We start from the raw sequence: 18,028 nt of genomic DNA, 5'->3' as shown, positions 1-18,028 counted from the left end.
ATATAAAATCTGCGGGAGTGCTCTTTATGTATACATTTGTAACATTCCATCTAAGTGCAAACGGGTATGTATTTAGCATACCTATGTCAGAAGGAATTTCGAATATAAAAGAAAGACTTTTTCATGCATGGGGTAATAACACTTTACAGCGAAAAATAACAACCCTTAATAGCGCAATTTTAAAAATCTGGTTTTACCCGTTTGGCGAGACAAAGAGAATGCAGGTTGAATGGAAAGAAGCCTTGGTTAAAGTCCTTTAACGACGTACGTTTTGTGCATAGCAATCTGTATGGCATTAAAAAATCTGTTCAGCTCTGTCTTCTCATGAATAATTTCGCTACCATGAAATGTTCTTTTTAACAAATAAGACGTTTATAAAATTTTAAGTATATAATATATTGCTTGTTTTTACATGTTCTTATATTCTCTATACTTGTTCTCTCAGCGAAATCCCAGTAAAAAAATCACAATACATGTAAAATTATGTTTTTAATAAATCTTGATATTTTATATCAAGACTGCATTTCTTTTCTGAGATTAGTAAGGCTACTTCGTGTTGTATCTCTTAATACACTTTTAAAAATAAACGCTTGCTTTGCAGGACCATATGCGACAACGAGATTAATTTACATTCGTGCGTCAGTCGAGTGAATGACCTCAATCGCGACGCATACGGAATTGATTTTACGTGAAAAAGAAGGCTAAGCGCAGAAGGCTAACTCGCTCAAAAGTTAGATTGTCGTTCGTGTAATCGACCGCATCTGCGATTCAATGATTTCATTGCGCAATACGTATCGATGACAATAACGCGATGTCACTAACATTACTCATGCGAGATAATTTTCGATGCCTCTTCGTTGTATTATTTTTTAAAGTATATCAGCAAATTATTCTTTTCAATTGAGATAGATAGAGAGAGAGAGAGAGAGAGAGAGAGAGAGAGAGAGAGAGAGAGAGAAATTAAACTACCACCATTCTTATGATATCGATTTTTAATGCTAGCAAAATACGAGTTAAACTAGTTTACGCATTCACATTATTCTATTACATAATATCCAAAATAACCATATCTAACTTTCTGACTTGAATTGGTGTATTATCCAGTATAATTAAGCGATGACACATGCGGTTATTGTTTTTATTATTGTGCCGGTGATTACGCAAGATTATATCTATTAATATGACTGTGTCAGTAAAAATAAAAATTTACTACATTTATCTCATTCTATAATATTTTTCTTTAGAAACACTAACAATTGAAAATGCAATTAAATCTTCCTTTGCATTTCCAGAAATGTGTGAATATCTAAATGAGCTGCCGATTATGAAATCAGTCGCGACTGCTAAATTGTTTTTACGATATATTGCTGTCGCTAGCGGGAAAATATTTATCGACATCATGTAGTGGCGAAGAAGCATACGTCTGATTAAACTAAAGTTACACTTGCCAAATATGGCAAAATTTTGTATTCAAAAAATATTATACTTTACTCGATAACGACAAATTATTGATAAATTTCGGACTATGTACTCGTATTATCAAAACACAAACTACCGTTGTATTAAATTTTGATCACATGCCTCTCGGGAAGTGCACACGAAGATAACCCAAAAATTATAGAACATTTTCGAGCTCAACTTTAGTTTATAACACGACACAATTCACAAATGGTAAAGAAGATAAGATTACGCGAGAAATTGTAATTAATTGAGATAGAAAAGTGTAGAGCAACAAGTGCATAGTTGATTGAAATGGCAACGTTGGAAAGCCGAGTTATCTTCTAGTGTCTTGTAACAAGCGTACAGTCAGTGACCCATAACAATTAGCGTCACGGGGAGGGAGGCTTTGCCGTACGGAGGGGAAAGCCAATCAACGGAAATGGAATAAACTTGTGTGATCCGGTAGGGTAAGCCGTCCGTATTTTTTTATCTATCCCAGAATAAGAACTTTTAAGAATTTACTCTTCTTTTAATTCTCATTTTAATATGATTTCTGAAAACATATAAATTTTTCACGTTTAATACATCGAATGCATTGAATGCAAAAGATATACGGATTTGCAACTCAAATTGAATGTAAGTAATACAGAGTTGTAGAATATAATACAAAGTATGAGAAGAAATTTAAATTTTTTATATTAATGTTTAGGAGAAATGAGTGAAAGTCACGCGCAATGATTTGCAATTATCGACGACGATGAATTCACATTGATTTGTTGATCACGATTTTTTTGAGATTTTATGTCAACGTTTCTAACATTCTTTATGCTGCAAAATGATAGCGAACAGACTTGGCGACATGATACTTGAAATATGATACGGAACGTATATATGAAACAGCTGAATTATTCAAAAATGTCTGAGTACACGTGCAATAAGTCACATGTTGATGAGGCATCGCAGTCTTTCTCTTTCCATACACATGTATATTTTAAAATTAACTGCGTCTGTTTTATGCATTAAAAAATTATACGCGCCTATCCTTTAATAAGTAAAGAATTCAACTGAAAGCGTCCTGCTCAATAGTCTCCCAAATATATTCTATCATTTAATCGATGGATTTTTCAGAAACAAAAGTTTATATTCTTTTGGATGTACAAATAAAGACATCTAAAAATATTTACGATACAAGAAGATATGAATATCTATGTAGAACGAAAAACAAATTTTTAAAATGTTTTTCGAACTTATTATTTTATCATAATGTGAAATATTCTACGCATCATCTTTCTAATATTTTATAATTATTTTATGTGTTATTTCTGTAAGATCATAAATCTGAAATTGTAAATGAAACAAAAACTTTCTTGAATTATTTAATAGAGGGAGACAGAGAGAGAGAGAGAGAGAGAGAGAGAGGGGAGGCTTCTGTATTTTGCAACCATGTATCTTGATCTCGTTATTTACTTAATATTGTTTCTACTTCAAAACAGCGTAGAACTGGTTTTGCTAACGAGCAAAACATATATCTATCTCAGTGCACCTGCAGTTTCCTTAACTAATACCTATATTTTTTCTATGGCAGCAGCACAAAATTAAATTTAAAATACTGAGTTTTACAATCAATTTTGCTCGACGATGGCGTTTGATGATCGTCTTGAAATTTTCCATTGCACTAACCGCGATTGAGTTTGCTTAAACCTACCTCAATTAGATCTAAAGTTGTTTGGATCATTCTCTGTGATCGCGTTTCCTGCGTTTAATGGGACGACGCAATATACCCCTTTCAATAGTTTCAACCGCGAGGCTACTTAAATAATTCTTCTCCATTGACTTTTGAGCCGCTGTATATCATCGCAACAAGCGAATCGCAACGGCCATATTATCGCAACGTTCAATTATTATCCTTCGACCGAGATTTTTTTTTCTTTTACGTCACTATAATTCACTGCGGCTGTAATGGTAGATATACGCTAATAGGAAGTTGCCGCAGGTGGACTTATCCAGTTCTCTTTCCCTTCGCGCCTTCAGTTTGCCTCTTAAGTTTTATCGATTTTTCGAAAAGGTACTACAACAGAAATCCTTATAATATCTCTTATTCTTTCCAAGGTTTATATAACCTCGTTAAATTACAGCTGAATTTATCTTATTTATTTTTAATGTAAATGAGCCGTTTATTTTACTCATAGTCATCAATAATGTCGTTGCTAAATGTAATTGGAAACTCATATATGCAGATAATGGATATTTAGCATTAAAAAATATTCTTTGTAGATAAAAATATTCTATGTAGATTTCAAAATTATTTAACAGGAATTGCTGATGATATCAGTTTAATCTATTGTTCATTGATGCAAATAAGATATTCAAAAATTTGCAATTTTTACAAACAGTTTAAAAAGATTTAACATCATTTCATTATATACATATAAATTGTAAATTTTTTTGTATATCTTATTACAGATCTTATAAATCTTTTTAAACCGTGTTTGTTTTATAATAATATTTTTGCAATTTTTGGAATTATCAACTTTATATACAGGAAAGAAGTTATGGACTATGTAGAAAGTTGTACATATAATATCACAATATTTTGTATAGTTTACACTGCATTTCGAGAGTGATCATCAAAATTACTTTTTCACAGTTTGCTTAGATGTTATAACATGGATTCTGATTATTAATGTGTAAAAATCGTATTTTAGCTTTAGATATCAGATAATTTTACAAACGTGTATGTATTTTTTATGTAATTCTGAGAAATGTATTGATATTAATTTTGTAACTTCAATCTAGTTTAGAGGCTTTGAATGTGGCTTTAAAAGTAGATATAATTGAATTTAATAATGAAATGTGTGCATGTACAATATGTAAAATTATATACTATACATTAGTTGGTGTTCTACATCCCCTCTTCTGTTTCATAACTACAACCTTTTTTCTCTATTTAGTATTTTTAGTTTGCAAATTTTGTTCGTTTTGTTTATCCAAAGAACTCCTACCTACATCACGATACATAGCTTATACATTTGTATCAAAGTAAACAGTTATATCACATGTGAATATCTACTGGATTATTTCAATAAAAATACAAAATGATATTCCTCTCTTTTTCAAAGTTATATAAAGATTTATATAATTCTATTTATTTTATGTTTTTAATATTTTATATCTTTATTAATTTTTTATTTATTTTATTTCAAATAAATCAAATTTTCTAGAAATTGTTCTGAAAATTTATTCAGTTTTTCAAGATGCATAGAATATTATATAGAATATTATCCACCTGATGTCTCGAAGATGCTTAAGCATACACATATATCATACAAATTTATTTGTCATTTGATGCACGAGCAATCATCGGTATAGAGAAACGTACCGGTTTATGCTCGTGAACCAACGTTAAGTTTCACATAACTTTCTATTTTACACTCGATAAGTGTTGACGCCACTGCGAAAGTATCTGTCATTTTGAAATCTTACATGATAGATGTCATTTTGATTAAATATAGAATAAAAAACAATCGTATAACAAACACATAAAAAAAGTAAAATTACGACGTGAACTACTTTTACGATTATTGTTTTGAAATCTACAGATTAATTTATTAGATAAAATGATCTTAAATTGAAAGAGAGTAAGAACGCGACATCAACATCACGTTGTGTCGGTAGGAAAATCCTAATCACGCGAGTTGAAAAACCACTCTCGCATCCTCGAAAGCAACGGCGAAAGCGGAACTCGTTTCTTCCATTTTACTAATTTGAAATGTGACTTCGCTTTTCTCAATGTCTCGCTATCATCATTTCGCTAACCTTTTTTTCTTCATATGCATTAGTTATAGATATAAAAATATTAGCACATATATGATTTCTTAACATACATAAAAAAGATGATTTTGCTGAAATATCTAAAAATTGAGCTAGAAACAGATCTTAAAATAATTTGTTGGATTATCAAAATAATTATGAAGGACACAAAGCACAATGAGCAAAAAATTTTTACATTCCAGTAACCATAGCTTGAGCATTTTAATTATTGTGATAGTTTAAAAAAAAATTATTTTTTTTAGATATTCAACTTAATTTTGAAATACTTTAGCAAAACCATTCTTTCCATGTAGTACTACAGATGTCTTTAATAAGATATATTGATTATACATTTACTTTTTTACCTACAAAAAAGAAGTATTGCACGGAAATTTAATAAATCTACTCTCCAAAAATCTGAATCAGTGGATAATCTATTGAAGTAGATATTTGGTACTGAATTATATCATATTGGTACGCTTGGCACTGGATAATCAATGAAATTCAACTAGCATAACAGAGAAAAAGTTTGAGCATTATATAGTTAAAATATCGATATTTGCACGTTCTAGCATATTATAATTCCAATTTTACAATACCATATACATTGAATGCATACTTATACACTGAAGCAAGATTCGCTATAGATTAGGTATACTACATTTCATTCATTAATTAATAGTGGCATATTCGATACTGAATCATGATTATCCACTGATTCAGATTTACAGAGTATAGAATAAAGATTTCATTCGTGTATATGTTGCAACGAAATAATTATTTACAAGTATATTGCATTCACAAATAAAGTACCCTTATAAAATGTCTTATTATATGAAAAAGAAAACGCGCAGTTGGGATTTGCTATTGTTGGGTTTTGAAAAACCAACATTTTTGATGCAATCATCGACAGACAGAGTGATAGTAAGCGAAACAATCGAGACATTCTCTGTCTCGATGTTCTTGTAACCTCATGAATATGTATGGTTCCTTTCGTTCGCTGCTGGCAACTTCGAATCTGGGTATATAGAGTGATCTTTTTTTTCGATAAACGACTTCCTATTACTCGTGAATTACCGGAGATTCGTATGTATCGTTGAGCCATGACGGCGCGATATCGTTTAACATCAACGAAACGTCTGTCGATGCGTAAACAGCACGCAGATATAGCAATAATAAATTTCACATTCACCACATTGGTATCGCGTTACTCCATTAACGGAACAAAACATATGCACTAAATAACTCGCATGCATATGACTCACCTTCACTGCGTTGACCCAATGAGGTTTAGTCATATAGAGTACAGTTACAAAAAACAACGTGGCTGACGGCTGATATATCGAACACTATTAGATCTCACACAAACGTAACGTATTTAGCTTCTATCCGTCAATATGTAACAATACAATTTATTAGCGCGTGGTATTAATACATCAAAATCAAGAAATACTTTTAAACAAAAAAAATATGCACGGAGTGTCTTATGAAATTAACGAAGCAATTAATCTCACCGTATCCGCACAGCTATTCTTCTGTGCGCGAAAATAAAAATCGACCGAGCGGTTGCATAATTATAACTTGACGCTAATCGCTTCGTGGTATTCTCATAGACTGCAAAGGCCACTGGGACAAAGAAGACAGGAGCGTATAGGAATGTCAAAGTTTACCCCAGAGTCCGCGATTGAGTAGTCTGGCAAACTATAAAGTGAATGCGACGGAAATGCGATCCGCTTTGGCCGCGGGGGATTAATTTCAATCGCGAATCGAGAGCGGCTGCATTGTGCAAAACGATGCAGCCGGTTCAATTCCTGGTAACAACGAGAAAGACGAATTGGGGCGTATATGCGTCGTTTGAGAGATAAAAATCGCGGCGGAGTTCAATCGGGCTATCGCGCACTCGTTATGTCAGTTAAACGTCGATGCAATGCGCGTTCGATTGCACGTGCTCGTGTAGCGCACGCTAAACGTCATTTAACTTTCCGGTCTCCGTTAATTATTAACGATGGTCGATTTAATTATTATCCGCTCCCACGAAGCTTCATTAAACGTTAAATTAATTTCTACCACGATCATCTATTATATCTACTGTACCGCATTTCACGGTCCGTTACGAATGCATTATTCAGATTGGTATCTATAAATGAAACTCGTTGTCAGAAAGGTTGAATAATTCTCATCGCGAGTAAATTAGTCATATACAATATATTATTCATAGAGAAAAATAAATGTGTATTGCAAGTTTACCCTTTGCTGTTTGAAAAGAAAATCTACTCAAATGTAACCTTAAATGATTGTTTGATAAATAGAAAGGACGGTCAAATTGACTCCGTTGTTCTCGCCAAACCTAATCCATCAGATCCGTTCCCCTTTGCGAGGCCAAGTAATTTCATCTCTTCTATTGGACGACAGAAAACTTAATTACTACTTCGCTCGTACTCTTGTGACTAAAACAAGAGTTCCGTCTCGAATTCTGTCCATCCTTAATGGAATTTCCAAAGCGAGTTACGCTCCTATTGAACCGCGTCATTCTTTTCTTACATTCCGTTGAACATCGATACCGCGTATATGTATTCACGTATATGTATTTTATATACTCCACTTTTAACATCGTTTTAATGACTTCTACCACATCATGCGTCTGTCATAATTTTAAGCTCCTTTTTTTTGCGGCTCCATATACGAGGGAAAAGTTGCAGCTCAACTTTCTTTCACTCGGACTTGCACTTCGGACCTTTACTGATTTTAGTGACAGAGAACATGGAACATGCGTCCGCATCGATGCGTCTGATATGTTACATACGGGCGGATATGCTTAATTGAGTGAAAATATTAAGAGATGTATGCTTAATCATCTCTTACAAGAGGCACATAGGAGAAAATCAACTTTGCCATTCTAACGGATTTTTAACTGGTGTAAATTAGCTTCTCTTATAATTGTAATATATGGTCTTGTCTTCTCGAAAAAGTAATTGTTGCGGATTCGCCGTACTTCGAAGTGTTACTGTGGTATTTTATTGTTCACGTCGCTTGTGGTTGTTTTTCGAAAAAATGAAAGAAAGACAGTGATATAATTAATGATATTGTCTAAAATTTCATTGCTTTTATTTATTTATATAATGCTGGGGAAGGATGGCTCATGCGCCAGTGTTTTATATCGAACAAAGATTAGAAAGAAGATTTATTCCCTGAAAATGTACTTTCTCTGCTTTGTTTTTCATGTAAACTCAAAGTTTCATCAAATTGCATTTAAGAAGACTGAAATTTGCCGGTGCAATCTTGCAAAATTCAAAGTGCTTCGCAACGCTGTTGCTAATTATTACCGTCAGCTCGTTTTTGCATTTCTCGAGGAATAACCGGAGAAGTTGCATTCATGAAACATTTGTAACTACGCTCTCCATTCAAATTCAAATTGTAGGATAAGCAATATTGCTCGTTCAAGTTTCAATCGTGGAAAATAAGCTACTTTGTATCAGTTATAATAAACATTATCTACGAAGCGTATGCCGTCATACAGCTGTCCTCTTGACCTCTCACTTCGTCCTGCTCGTTCCAAAAGCATAATTCGAGTTAACGATCGTCAGGGCAGCTTGGATAGTCATGACAATGGTCTGCGTTATTATGATGTCCATGCAAGGTGTCCGCCTCCGTATCGAGACGCGACGAAGCGAAACGGATGCGGGACGGCTGGTCGCCCACTCGCCGTCGGCTGTCTGGAAGAAGATGTGCATTCGCCGTCTTCCTGATCGACAAGGAGTGAATTATCGAATCAAAATGCACGAAGGAAGAGAGAAAGAGAGAGAAAGAAAGAAGGTTCAGAACAACCAAGGTGCTCCGAGTTAAGTGGGGATGAAGGCCGCTGGCTTCACTCGTGCAAACACCTCGATGGAGCACATCTAGACCCACAGATATAACGAGATACAGTATATACGCTACAACGCGGTAACGACGACTTCGTGCACGTGCGGTTGGAGACCGGTAGTGCAGCTTCCTCGAATCGAGATAGGCTTTTCAGTATTCCAACGTTCGCAAGATGCGAATGTTGTTTCATGGTAGATGGGCTTCTTAGTAGCTTAATGTTCGTTAGATAAGATGCGAATATCGTTTCATGGTGCAAAATTGAATGGGACACTAGAAGCGTTTCTCTGGCATCCACGACGCGGTGAATTAATGATGAATAACGGTGGATATCGTTGCAAGGAAACGTTTTAATTTATAGAGATACGTTTGTACAGAGTGAGCTCAGTATATGGAAATCATTTTGTTTGAACCATCAAAATAATACATAGGACGTTTAAACTGATTGCTAGAATGCTTAAAATTTTTTTTGCAGTATTGCAGCATAAGCGTTTTACATAATTATTTTGATAGTCTAATAAAATTATTTTCAGATTCGTATCTGGCTAAATTTTAAGGTATTTCAACAAAACTTTTCATATAGAATTGATTCAGTTTTTAGATTTGGAACATTACGTCAAGACCGCCAGATTTTAAATACTTTAGAGAATAAATGGACTTCATAGTCAATTTGTTATTTGCTTATAACTTGATAAATTTCGTGCCGATTTGATCTATGTTTCAGATATCACTGACCCAGGTAGCCGCCCAGAGATGTGGTCACGCACGCGGCTCTTCTTCCTGGCATCGATGCTCGCGTTACTGATCGGCGTCCACATCACCAGGTCGCAGCGTCCGCGACTCGGCGGCGCCGTGAACGTCTTCAGCCGTTACGGTTACCTGAGCATCAGTATGCGAGTTGTGCCGCGTAACGATACGGAGACCTGGATATTCCGTGAACCCACCCTCGACGTCTTCAAGAATTCCACACCGTTGCCGCTCAAGCAACGCCAAGCAGGCAAAAGTATTAGTGTCTTCGATGGCGACTTTCATATGGAATTTTGCGATAATATCAGGTATATGATTACCCACAATAAGGTAGATAAAAGGTCTCCGCAAATGAGAACAGATAAAATCAATAGAATTCATGTGGCTTATTTGGATATACCTCTAATCATCAAAATTAATTTTCAATTTTTCATGGTATCGCGATGAACTAAATATTTGAATATTTGATATAAAAAATAAAAACTCACTGATATATTCATAATGTCAAATTATATACATATTTGAATTATTTTTTATCATTTTCTGTAGGTCGCTTTCTGCTCCTATACTCAATCTATTGTTAATTTAAAACAATGGAGTTAAACAACTTTAACTCAAGAAAATGTACTAAATTTTTTACTCAGTTTATTACGAAGTATATACGTTAATATGAAAGTTGTTTATTTGAAAATTTATGACGGAAATGGATTGATTTATATTTTGATATACATGGAAGTTAAAAATAACAAAATATTTTTTCAAGAGATTGTGTTGATATTGCTCTTTTGATATTTAATAATGCAGTACAATTAGTTATTTTTTAGTTTTAAGCGGAAGCTTAGAAAAAGTTGATATTTTCGGTGATGATAAATCGCAATAATGCGATTTCTCTATATATTCAATTTATATTTACAGACAGCTTCTGCAAGCCTATTTCCGTGACTTTACTTTCGAGAAGCTCGAGAGGCCGTGGCGTGCCTTCACTGGTAGTTGGTCGAAGACGGCCATAGCCAGGCACCTCGGCATAAACTCGTCCTTCATCACGGGCGACCATTGTTACGTCCTCGTACGTGTCGCTAGATTCCGTGATAATCAACGACTCGCCGGCACCGCTGAGACTCTCGTCCTTGATGATTCTGTGTTGCGGCAAACCGAGAACGTCACGGTCGGCGATACCGCGAGTGTTGTGCGATTCATCAGGAACTTCGGTTCACACTACATCGCTTCCTATATTACGGGAAATTCGCTTTATCAAGTAAGCGATCGGAATATCTAATTTTAAAACAGTCAGATTGTGAAAAGTGAACCGTTTATATTTTGATAAATAATAATGATTAATCACATACACATTTTTAATAAAATAAGAATCATTGCGAGATACAGGTCGATATTTATAGTCTTATTATCGGTTCTTAAGATCGTTTTAAATAATCTTAAGATGTCATAAGCTGATCACGGATTGGTATTTATAGTCCGTTCTTACTTTAAGATTATCTTAAATGTTTTAAGATATTAATACGACTCTATCGCTTATGATATCTGTATTTCAAACAGTTTTAAATATAAGAATTGACTATGAGAGTCTCATTAATGAGACATTACTTAAGACAATCTAAAATAAGAACGGATAAAAAAACTCTGAATACCGGCTATATATGCGCCAATTTTGCAATAACTCATTAAATGATGCATGCAATAATTTATGAAACGCATTCTAACAAAATGGAATAATGAATATATTCATGATTAGGAAAATATTTTTTTTTTAAAGGAAGAGGTGGAAAATATGTATACGTGCGTACTTATGTGAAATTGCGATCAACACTTCAATGCCATAACGATAATAAAAATAGGCATGAAATTCGTTTCTTTGCATTGGCGCATCCTTCTTGATTATGCGGTTCGTTGATCGCTATTGCAATCGGCTTACCGTGAAAATAATGCTGTAGTCTCGGTTAGATAAAAGTGAAACAAAACTCATTCATTGTACATTCTCTCGACTAACACAAATGCATTTTTAATTCAGTTTACATATGTAAACTGCATAGAAACACGTCCTATTATACCGAGTCTACTATTCTTACTAATAGTTTACATCATCTTGCCAATGTCAGTAAAAGTGAAATCACGTCTCTGTCTGAAATATATGATGTCGTAATCGAGAGGTCCCAATCTCTGTTCTTCGCTGCTAATTGAGCACGATTTTAACAAGCATATCATCGTTCTAAATTTGCAGATCCTAAATTCGGATGTCATTTGATAAATGTATGATTAAAAGGTTTTTTTTTTTTCAGGTATTCGTATACACTCCTCAAGTATATTCACGAATAAAAGAACGACTGAAGACACGGGGAGTCGCGGAGCTGTCGTCTCTCGAGCTGAGCAATTATTTTTCACCATGGTACGCGGAGCATATGGGTTCCATACAATCGGCAAGCGGCAATCGTAGCGTGGAAGCGTGGGCCGTGCAACGTCTTCGAGTGCAATATTATATCTTCACTTACGCCAGTTTACTAAAGTTGCACGGTGACACGGCGTTGCTTAAGCAACTAGACAGCCTGTTGGGCGACGAAGCGTTACTGCAATTACAATTGCGGACATTGGCGCCAGCTTTTAAGGATTCAAAAAGACGTCAGTGGTTTCTGGAAGTGATCGACAACTATTTCAAGCTCTGGGAGGTGAATATGTGATGGCATAATGTAATTGTAGACGGACTGAAAGCATTTAGGATATCGCTCGCGCTTGACGTCGTCGAACGACAATATGTATATCAGTGTGAGAATGTAAGTGACACTGATAATTTCGATGTGAGGATCCACGGTGTCTCTAGAAATGATTGACGATTCAGCGCCCGTGATGAGTCGTTAACGCTAACTATAAAGGTTCCTCGGACGGATATATCCTTCTGCTACATATATACAATAATGCATAAATACTGTTATTGTTATAAATAAGTATTTATTATTGTAATCATTAGAAAACATCTTTATACAAAATATTTTTAATATATCACAAACATTATTCGTACGATCTGACTGAAGAACATGGTGTCACAATATACCGTAAGTTCTTTACTCGAAATTGATCCATTGACGTAAAAAAGAGATAGCATGTATTTTATATATTTATATATATACAAAAAATTATTTGTGCGTTTTGTTTGTTTAACCCGATGTGCATTGTACAACACATGCAGATCAATGGATCAATACTTCGCTTGAAATGCGAATTTATCATTTAGGTATTTTATCTTATAATAAGCTCTGTTGTTTTTTGTAAAACTAGAGAAAATTTTTTCTCTTGCATATTTTTCCGTATAAGTTATTAAAAGATGATCATGTATATTCGTAGATGAATTTATATTGTGGATCAATATTATAGGAAATTTTATATTATACAACAAATCAATCTAATGGCATTGCAAAACAGTTGATTTGATACCAAAAACTTTTTTCTCGTTTTTTTCTTTTCCCTTCTTTTTTTGAAATTATCGTGATACTCTTGTGTGTACGCAAAACATACTCACAACCTTTGTTCTGTTTTAATATTTTGATATACAAGTTTCGAACGAACAGTATATCGTGATATAAAAGAAAATACCGATACTATGACTATTTATGACACTATGCAAATTGGATTATCTAATTAATCTAATACTAATTAATGTCGATAAAAATTATGTAACTATAAAATTTCTATCAAAATTATTTTTGCATTCTATATCTTATACTATTTATTTTAATAATTTAATTGTATCATATGATAAATTATTAAACAAATTATTAATCAGATAATATAATTTTATAAAATAAATAAATTAAGTTCTATATATATTTTCCGAGGACTAATTATTTTGCCGCTTCTCGGAAAATATAAAGGCAGTTCTTCGAATGTTTATATTTTAGTTAATCTAGACGTAGCGAAATTTAATGATCAAAATTTATTGTAGAAGATCGAATTCTTAAAACAATAAGAGTTTAGAATTCGCTGATTTATAGACGTAAATATTACAGATATTTCGTTTGATTTTTTAGCAACAAATCATACTTTCTTTGATTAAAGGTTTCTAACGTCTTCGTTTTTTGTTTTAAAATTTCTTGTTTTGAATTAAATATGCAAAAATATTCGAGAGATCAACAGACGGATTCTAAAACACTTAAATATCAGATAATAGAGACTAAAATACGTTCACTATTTAAAACGTATATATAAAATATTAATTTCTATTTTAATCATGTGAATTTAAATAAAAGATATAAACGAAGTCTTATAACTCTATAAATTAATAATTGGCAGATATTAATTTACTGCTTTTGCGAACTGCATATAATTATTATCACAATGAAAAAAAATATGTATCAATATCTTTTTTCTTATAAGTTTTATAAATGCGGCAGTTTAGATGTGCACGATATATAAATGATTTCTCATTGTTATAAAATACGAAATATATATATAACGTAGCATATATTTAACTTATTCTTTTTGATTATTGCCAACACGTATTAGCGCATTTAACGATTCGAAATATGTATTATTTTAAATTTCTTGCATAAAGTCTTAAATATATACTGAGTTTCATTATTAAAATAGTATATTAGTTATTATTGAAAAATAAGAATAAGACTGAAAATTATTTATAACTGACGATAATTGAGACGTGCTCGATACTCGACGTATCGCTCATCATTAAATCTAATCTGTCTTTTTAAAAGTATGCAAATTTGCACTAGCTTGTTGCTCTCGACCTAATTTTCTTCCATTAACTACAAGTACAATCGGTGTTTCAACGCGTATAGATTTGTAATCAAAATCCTAAAAAAAGAATGAAAGAGAAATGTATTATCATAAGTTTGACAAGATTCGATTCATTCCGTAAAATATGTACACACTGTACACAATACTTACATTATTCATATAGGAAAATTTTTGATGTATAACGAAAGGTTCTGGTATACCAACAGAATCCCCGACCGTAACTCCACGGCCTTTAGCTAGATTATATACAGTAACAACAACACATGTTTTCTGTTCATCCATGAGACAAAAAGCACTAAAAAAAAATAATTATACAGCTTTAATTAATGTAGCAAGTTAATGTTCAGCAGAAAAATTTGCGTTATATAGAAAGTAGATAAACTTACAAAGGAACGCAATCCGAATCCTGAATCCAACAAACTACTTTTCCAAATACGACTTTTTCCATGTTCAATCCAAGAGTTAATTCTTGTAACGGAATTAAATCTAACTTTATAGACTTTCCCCCATATGTATATGCTCCATCTTTGTATGGTCCTAAGTGTTTAACATCCAATGCCTACATTTAATTATAAACCTATAAATATGTATATTGTGCCAAAATCACATGTTATATTATCATATGTATTAATATATCTAGCTGTTTACTATCTTATTATTATTAATTTCTATGATATAAATACCCGTATTAATTGATATAATCGTTTTGGTTTTACATAACCATTATTATTAATTGAATTTTGTATATCTTTAAGATATTGTAATAATTCATCACGTTTGTTGCGCGGTGTTTCCCACAATGGATCGAGTGCCATTGCATTTTCAAATGATTGTAACGCTAAGTTATATTCTTCTTGATATTTTAGAGCCTAAAATGAATTTGTAAATTAAAAAGTTTCAAAGAGAAAAGAAATATTAAAATAAACATTGCAGAAACGTATTCATACTTACTACCGCTTTATTATAAAATAAATCAGGATTACTTCTTGCAATAATATCTTTTTCCTAAAAAAAAATTAAGTTTGAATATATAAAGACAAAATTGTACATTTACAATAACATGTTTATATAATAAACAAATATTCGTCATCCATAGTCTTACCGCTTGCATATATGCCGACATGCATGAACGTAACGTACTCGGACTTTGTGCTACAGTGAAGAAGGAAGACAGGTAGGCATTCCCTAATATGGCCCAGGAGATTCCATCAGTTGTGTCAAGGCTTACAGCTTCCTTAGCATATTCTACTCCTTGCTGAATATTTTTTATTCGCTCTTCAAAGGATGATGTTTGCTCCTGTCTAAGCACCATCGACAGATTTCGTAAAGATGCTTTATTCTTGTCCTAAAAAAAAAATAAAATGTGCTATATATATGTATATATATATATATATATATATATATATGTAACATAACAATTTATTAGTTAAACAATTTTTTTCTTTCAACTTAAGCTATGTTAAATAAAGTAAGAAAGAAATATACATGTTGCAGAGCGCCAACAAAACAATTCTTTGCTTGTTTTATATCATCATTCTTCCAATAACACTCTCCCAGCTCATTCCAAGCTTCTATTAATTTAGGTTCTAATTTCACTGCTTTACTTAAAAGTTCTTCTGCCTGAGGAATGAAACGGTCCACTACGTTTAGAGCTCTTCCCTTTAAATAATAATATTTTGCACGTGAACCATCAATCTCATATCCTTTACATTCATCAAACTTGCTCAACGTATCTTTCATTTCCTTCTCCACGTCAATATTTTTCTTAATCGCTTCATCAATAGAATGTGTCTCAAAATAACGATCTCGAAAGAGATACAAAGCTCTTACTCTTTCCTGAAATTGATAGCAGTCAGCAGGTAAAAACAATAATACTTAAATGTGAACATATCAATAAAAATTAATAAAAGAAAAAGGAAAGAAAAAATAATAGGAAAGATTTATATAGGAAAGATTTAATGTATTTTACGTACCGTTAACGCTACAATTGGATCTTTCTTGACAGTATTTGAACTCTTTGCACCTGCGACAACTTTGTCATCTATAATTGCGGACATTTTTTTATGGGTTATATTACAAAGCGTAACAAATAAACATTACTTTATCGTGTGTTACACGCCTTTCAGGCGGAAAATCTTATTCATAATTCGATCGGAATCATACAAGCTCGTTTGTAGCACGGAAGTAATCATTTGCGAATTGTCAAAATAAAGATGTACAGGTTATAGAGTTCGTGAATGGAACATGTAGTTTGAAGTAATATGGAGTAATACTACACTCAAGGACGTTTTCAAGGTCTTTTACGATAGTGACAACAACGCCACTTACGGCAAATAAACATATTAAAATGAACTTCTACATAAATGGCGGTTTGAAATGAATATTGTCTCGCTAGTGAGCTTGTTGAGAACGAATACAAAATTCTTGTTTCTTCGATCAGAAAATGAATCTTGCATAATTTATTAAACGTATTTTGAACTACTTTTCTTTTTTTTATCATTTAAAAAATTTAAAAAGTTTAATTTTGTTACGAATCTCAAGGAATGAAGGATAAATTAATGTTATCTAAATAAATGTATCAATTTTAATAAAATTTGTGAGTAAAATTTATTCGTATTATAAAATATCAAAAACGATTTTATTGAGATTTTATAATTTCTTAACATTAAATTTTAATGATTAAGGTTTATTTTTTTTAAATTAACATATAAAATTAAATATTAATATTAACAAAGCATTTTTTGTAAGCAGCATATTACGAGCTACTTATAAATTAGCTGTAGTAGTAAAATATTTATATTTTTTTTCTAGGAGAATAGAGGAAAAAAGAATTTATTTTAGATGCATACAAAATAATTTTACATAAATTAATGAAAAGATTATAATGTAATAAGAGAACGCAAATTTATTTTTTTCTTGATAATGTTGATTAATTTTTTGTATGTAAAAATGGATTTTATATTATTACAATGTAGAAATGTGCATATAAAAATATTATTTCTAAATTTTGTGTCAATATTTTTTATATTATGTACATACATCAAGAGTAAATATTTAAAAGATAAATATTTATCTTTTTTATAAATATTTATTACGTTAATTAGCCAGATATACAAATAAGCAATTTTTTAAAATAATTTTAGAATTTTCATATATGTTCTAAAAATATCCCTTAATTCGAAAATTATTTGAATTATTTTTTATTGCATAATATGATAATTATATATCTTTGTAGAAAAACGTTTTTAGTATTATAAAACGGTCTTATCTAAAATTTACAGTAATTAGTACGTTATTTATTTAAACAAAACATGAATGAAGCGATAAATATACTATATAACATTTTTAATATAAGAATCGTTACTTCTATTTATTATATAGAAATTTTTTAATAATATTAGTTTCATATTACTAT

The 18,028-nt window shown here is 32.1% G+C and overlaps 2 protein-coding genes across 2 annotated transcripts in view; one reads left to right on the top strand and one right to left on the bottom strand.

Moving 5' to 3' along the window:
- The window catches only part of LOC108691496 (torso-like protein), a 23,352-nt gene extending 9,826 nt beyond the window's left edge, over positions 1-13,526 (top strand). Inside the window, exons 2-4 of the mRNA XM_018199258.1 lie at positions 9,833-10,163; positions 10,771-11,110; positions 12,150-13,526. Coding sequence (XP_018054747.1) covers positions 9,862-10,163; positions 10,771-11,110; positions 12,150-12,545 — 1,038 coding nt within the window. The 5' untranslated portion in view covers positions 9,833-9,861 and the 3' untranslated portion in view covers positions 12,546-13,526. The remainder of the gene's footprint in view (positions 1-9,832; positions 10,164-10,770; positions 11,111-12,149) is intronic.
- A 985-nt stretch (positions 13,527-14,511) lies between these two features.
- Positions 14,512-16,864, bottom strand: LOC108691510 (tetratricopeptide repeat protein 5-like). Its single transcript, XM_018199283.1, has 8 exons — positions 16,587-16,864; positions 16,099-16,449; positions 15,716-15,958; positions 15,565-15,618; positions 15,297-15,482; positions 15,000-15,172; positions 14,764-14,908; positions 14,512-14,670 (listed from the first exon to the last, which is right to left on the bottom strand). The coding sequence occupies exons 1-8, from the start codon at positions 16,668-16,670 to the stop codon at positions 14,551-14,553; spliced, it is 1,356 nt and encodes a 451-aa protein (XP_018054772.1). The 5' UTR covers positions 16,671-16,864; the 3' UTR covers positions 14,512-14,550.
- Between the last annotated feature and the right edge of the window lie 1,164 nt (positions 16,865-18,028).

This window comes from Atta colombica, unplaced genomic scaffold (assembly GCF_001594045.1).
Source record: "Atta colombica isolate Treedump-2 unplaced genomic scaffold, Acol1.0 scaffold47, whole genome shotgun sequence".
Lineage (NCBI taxonomy): Eukaryota > Metazoa > Arthropoda > Insecta > Hymenoptera > Formicidae > Atta > Atta colombica.
The sequence above is the reverse complement of the archived record's forward strand: the minus strand, read 5'-3'. Positions and strand labels throughout refer to the sequence as shown.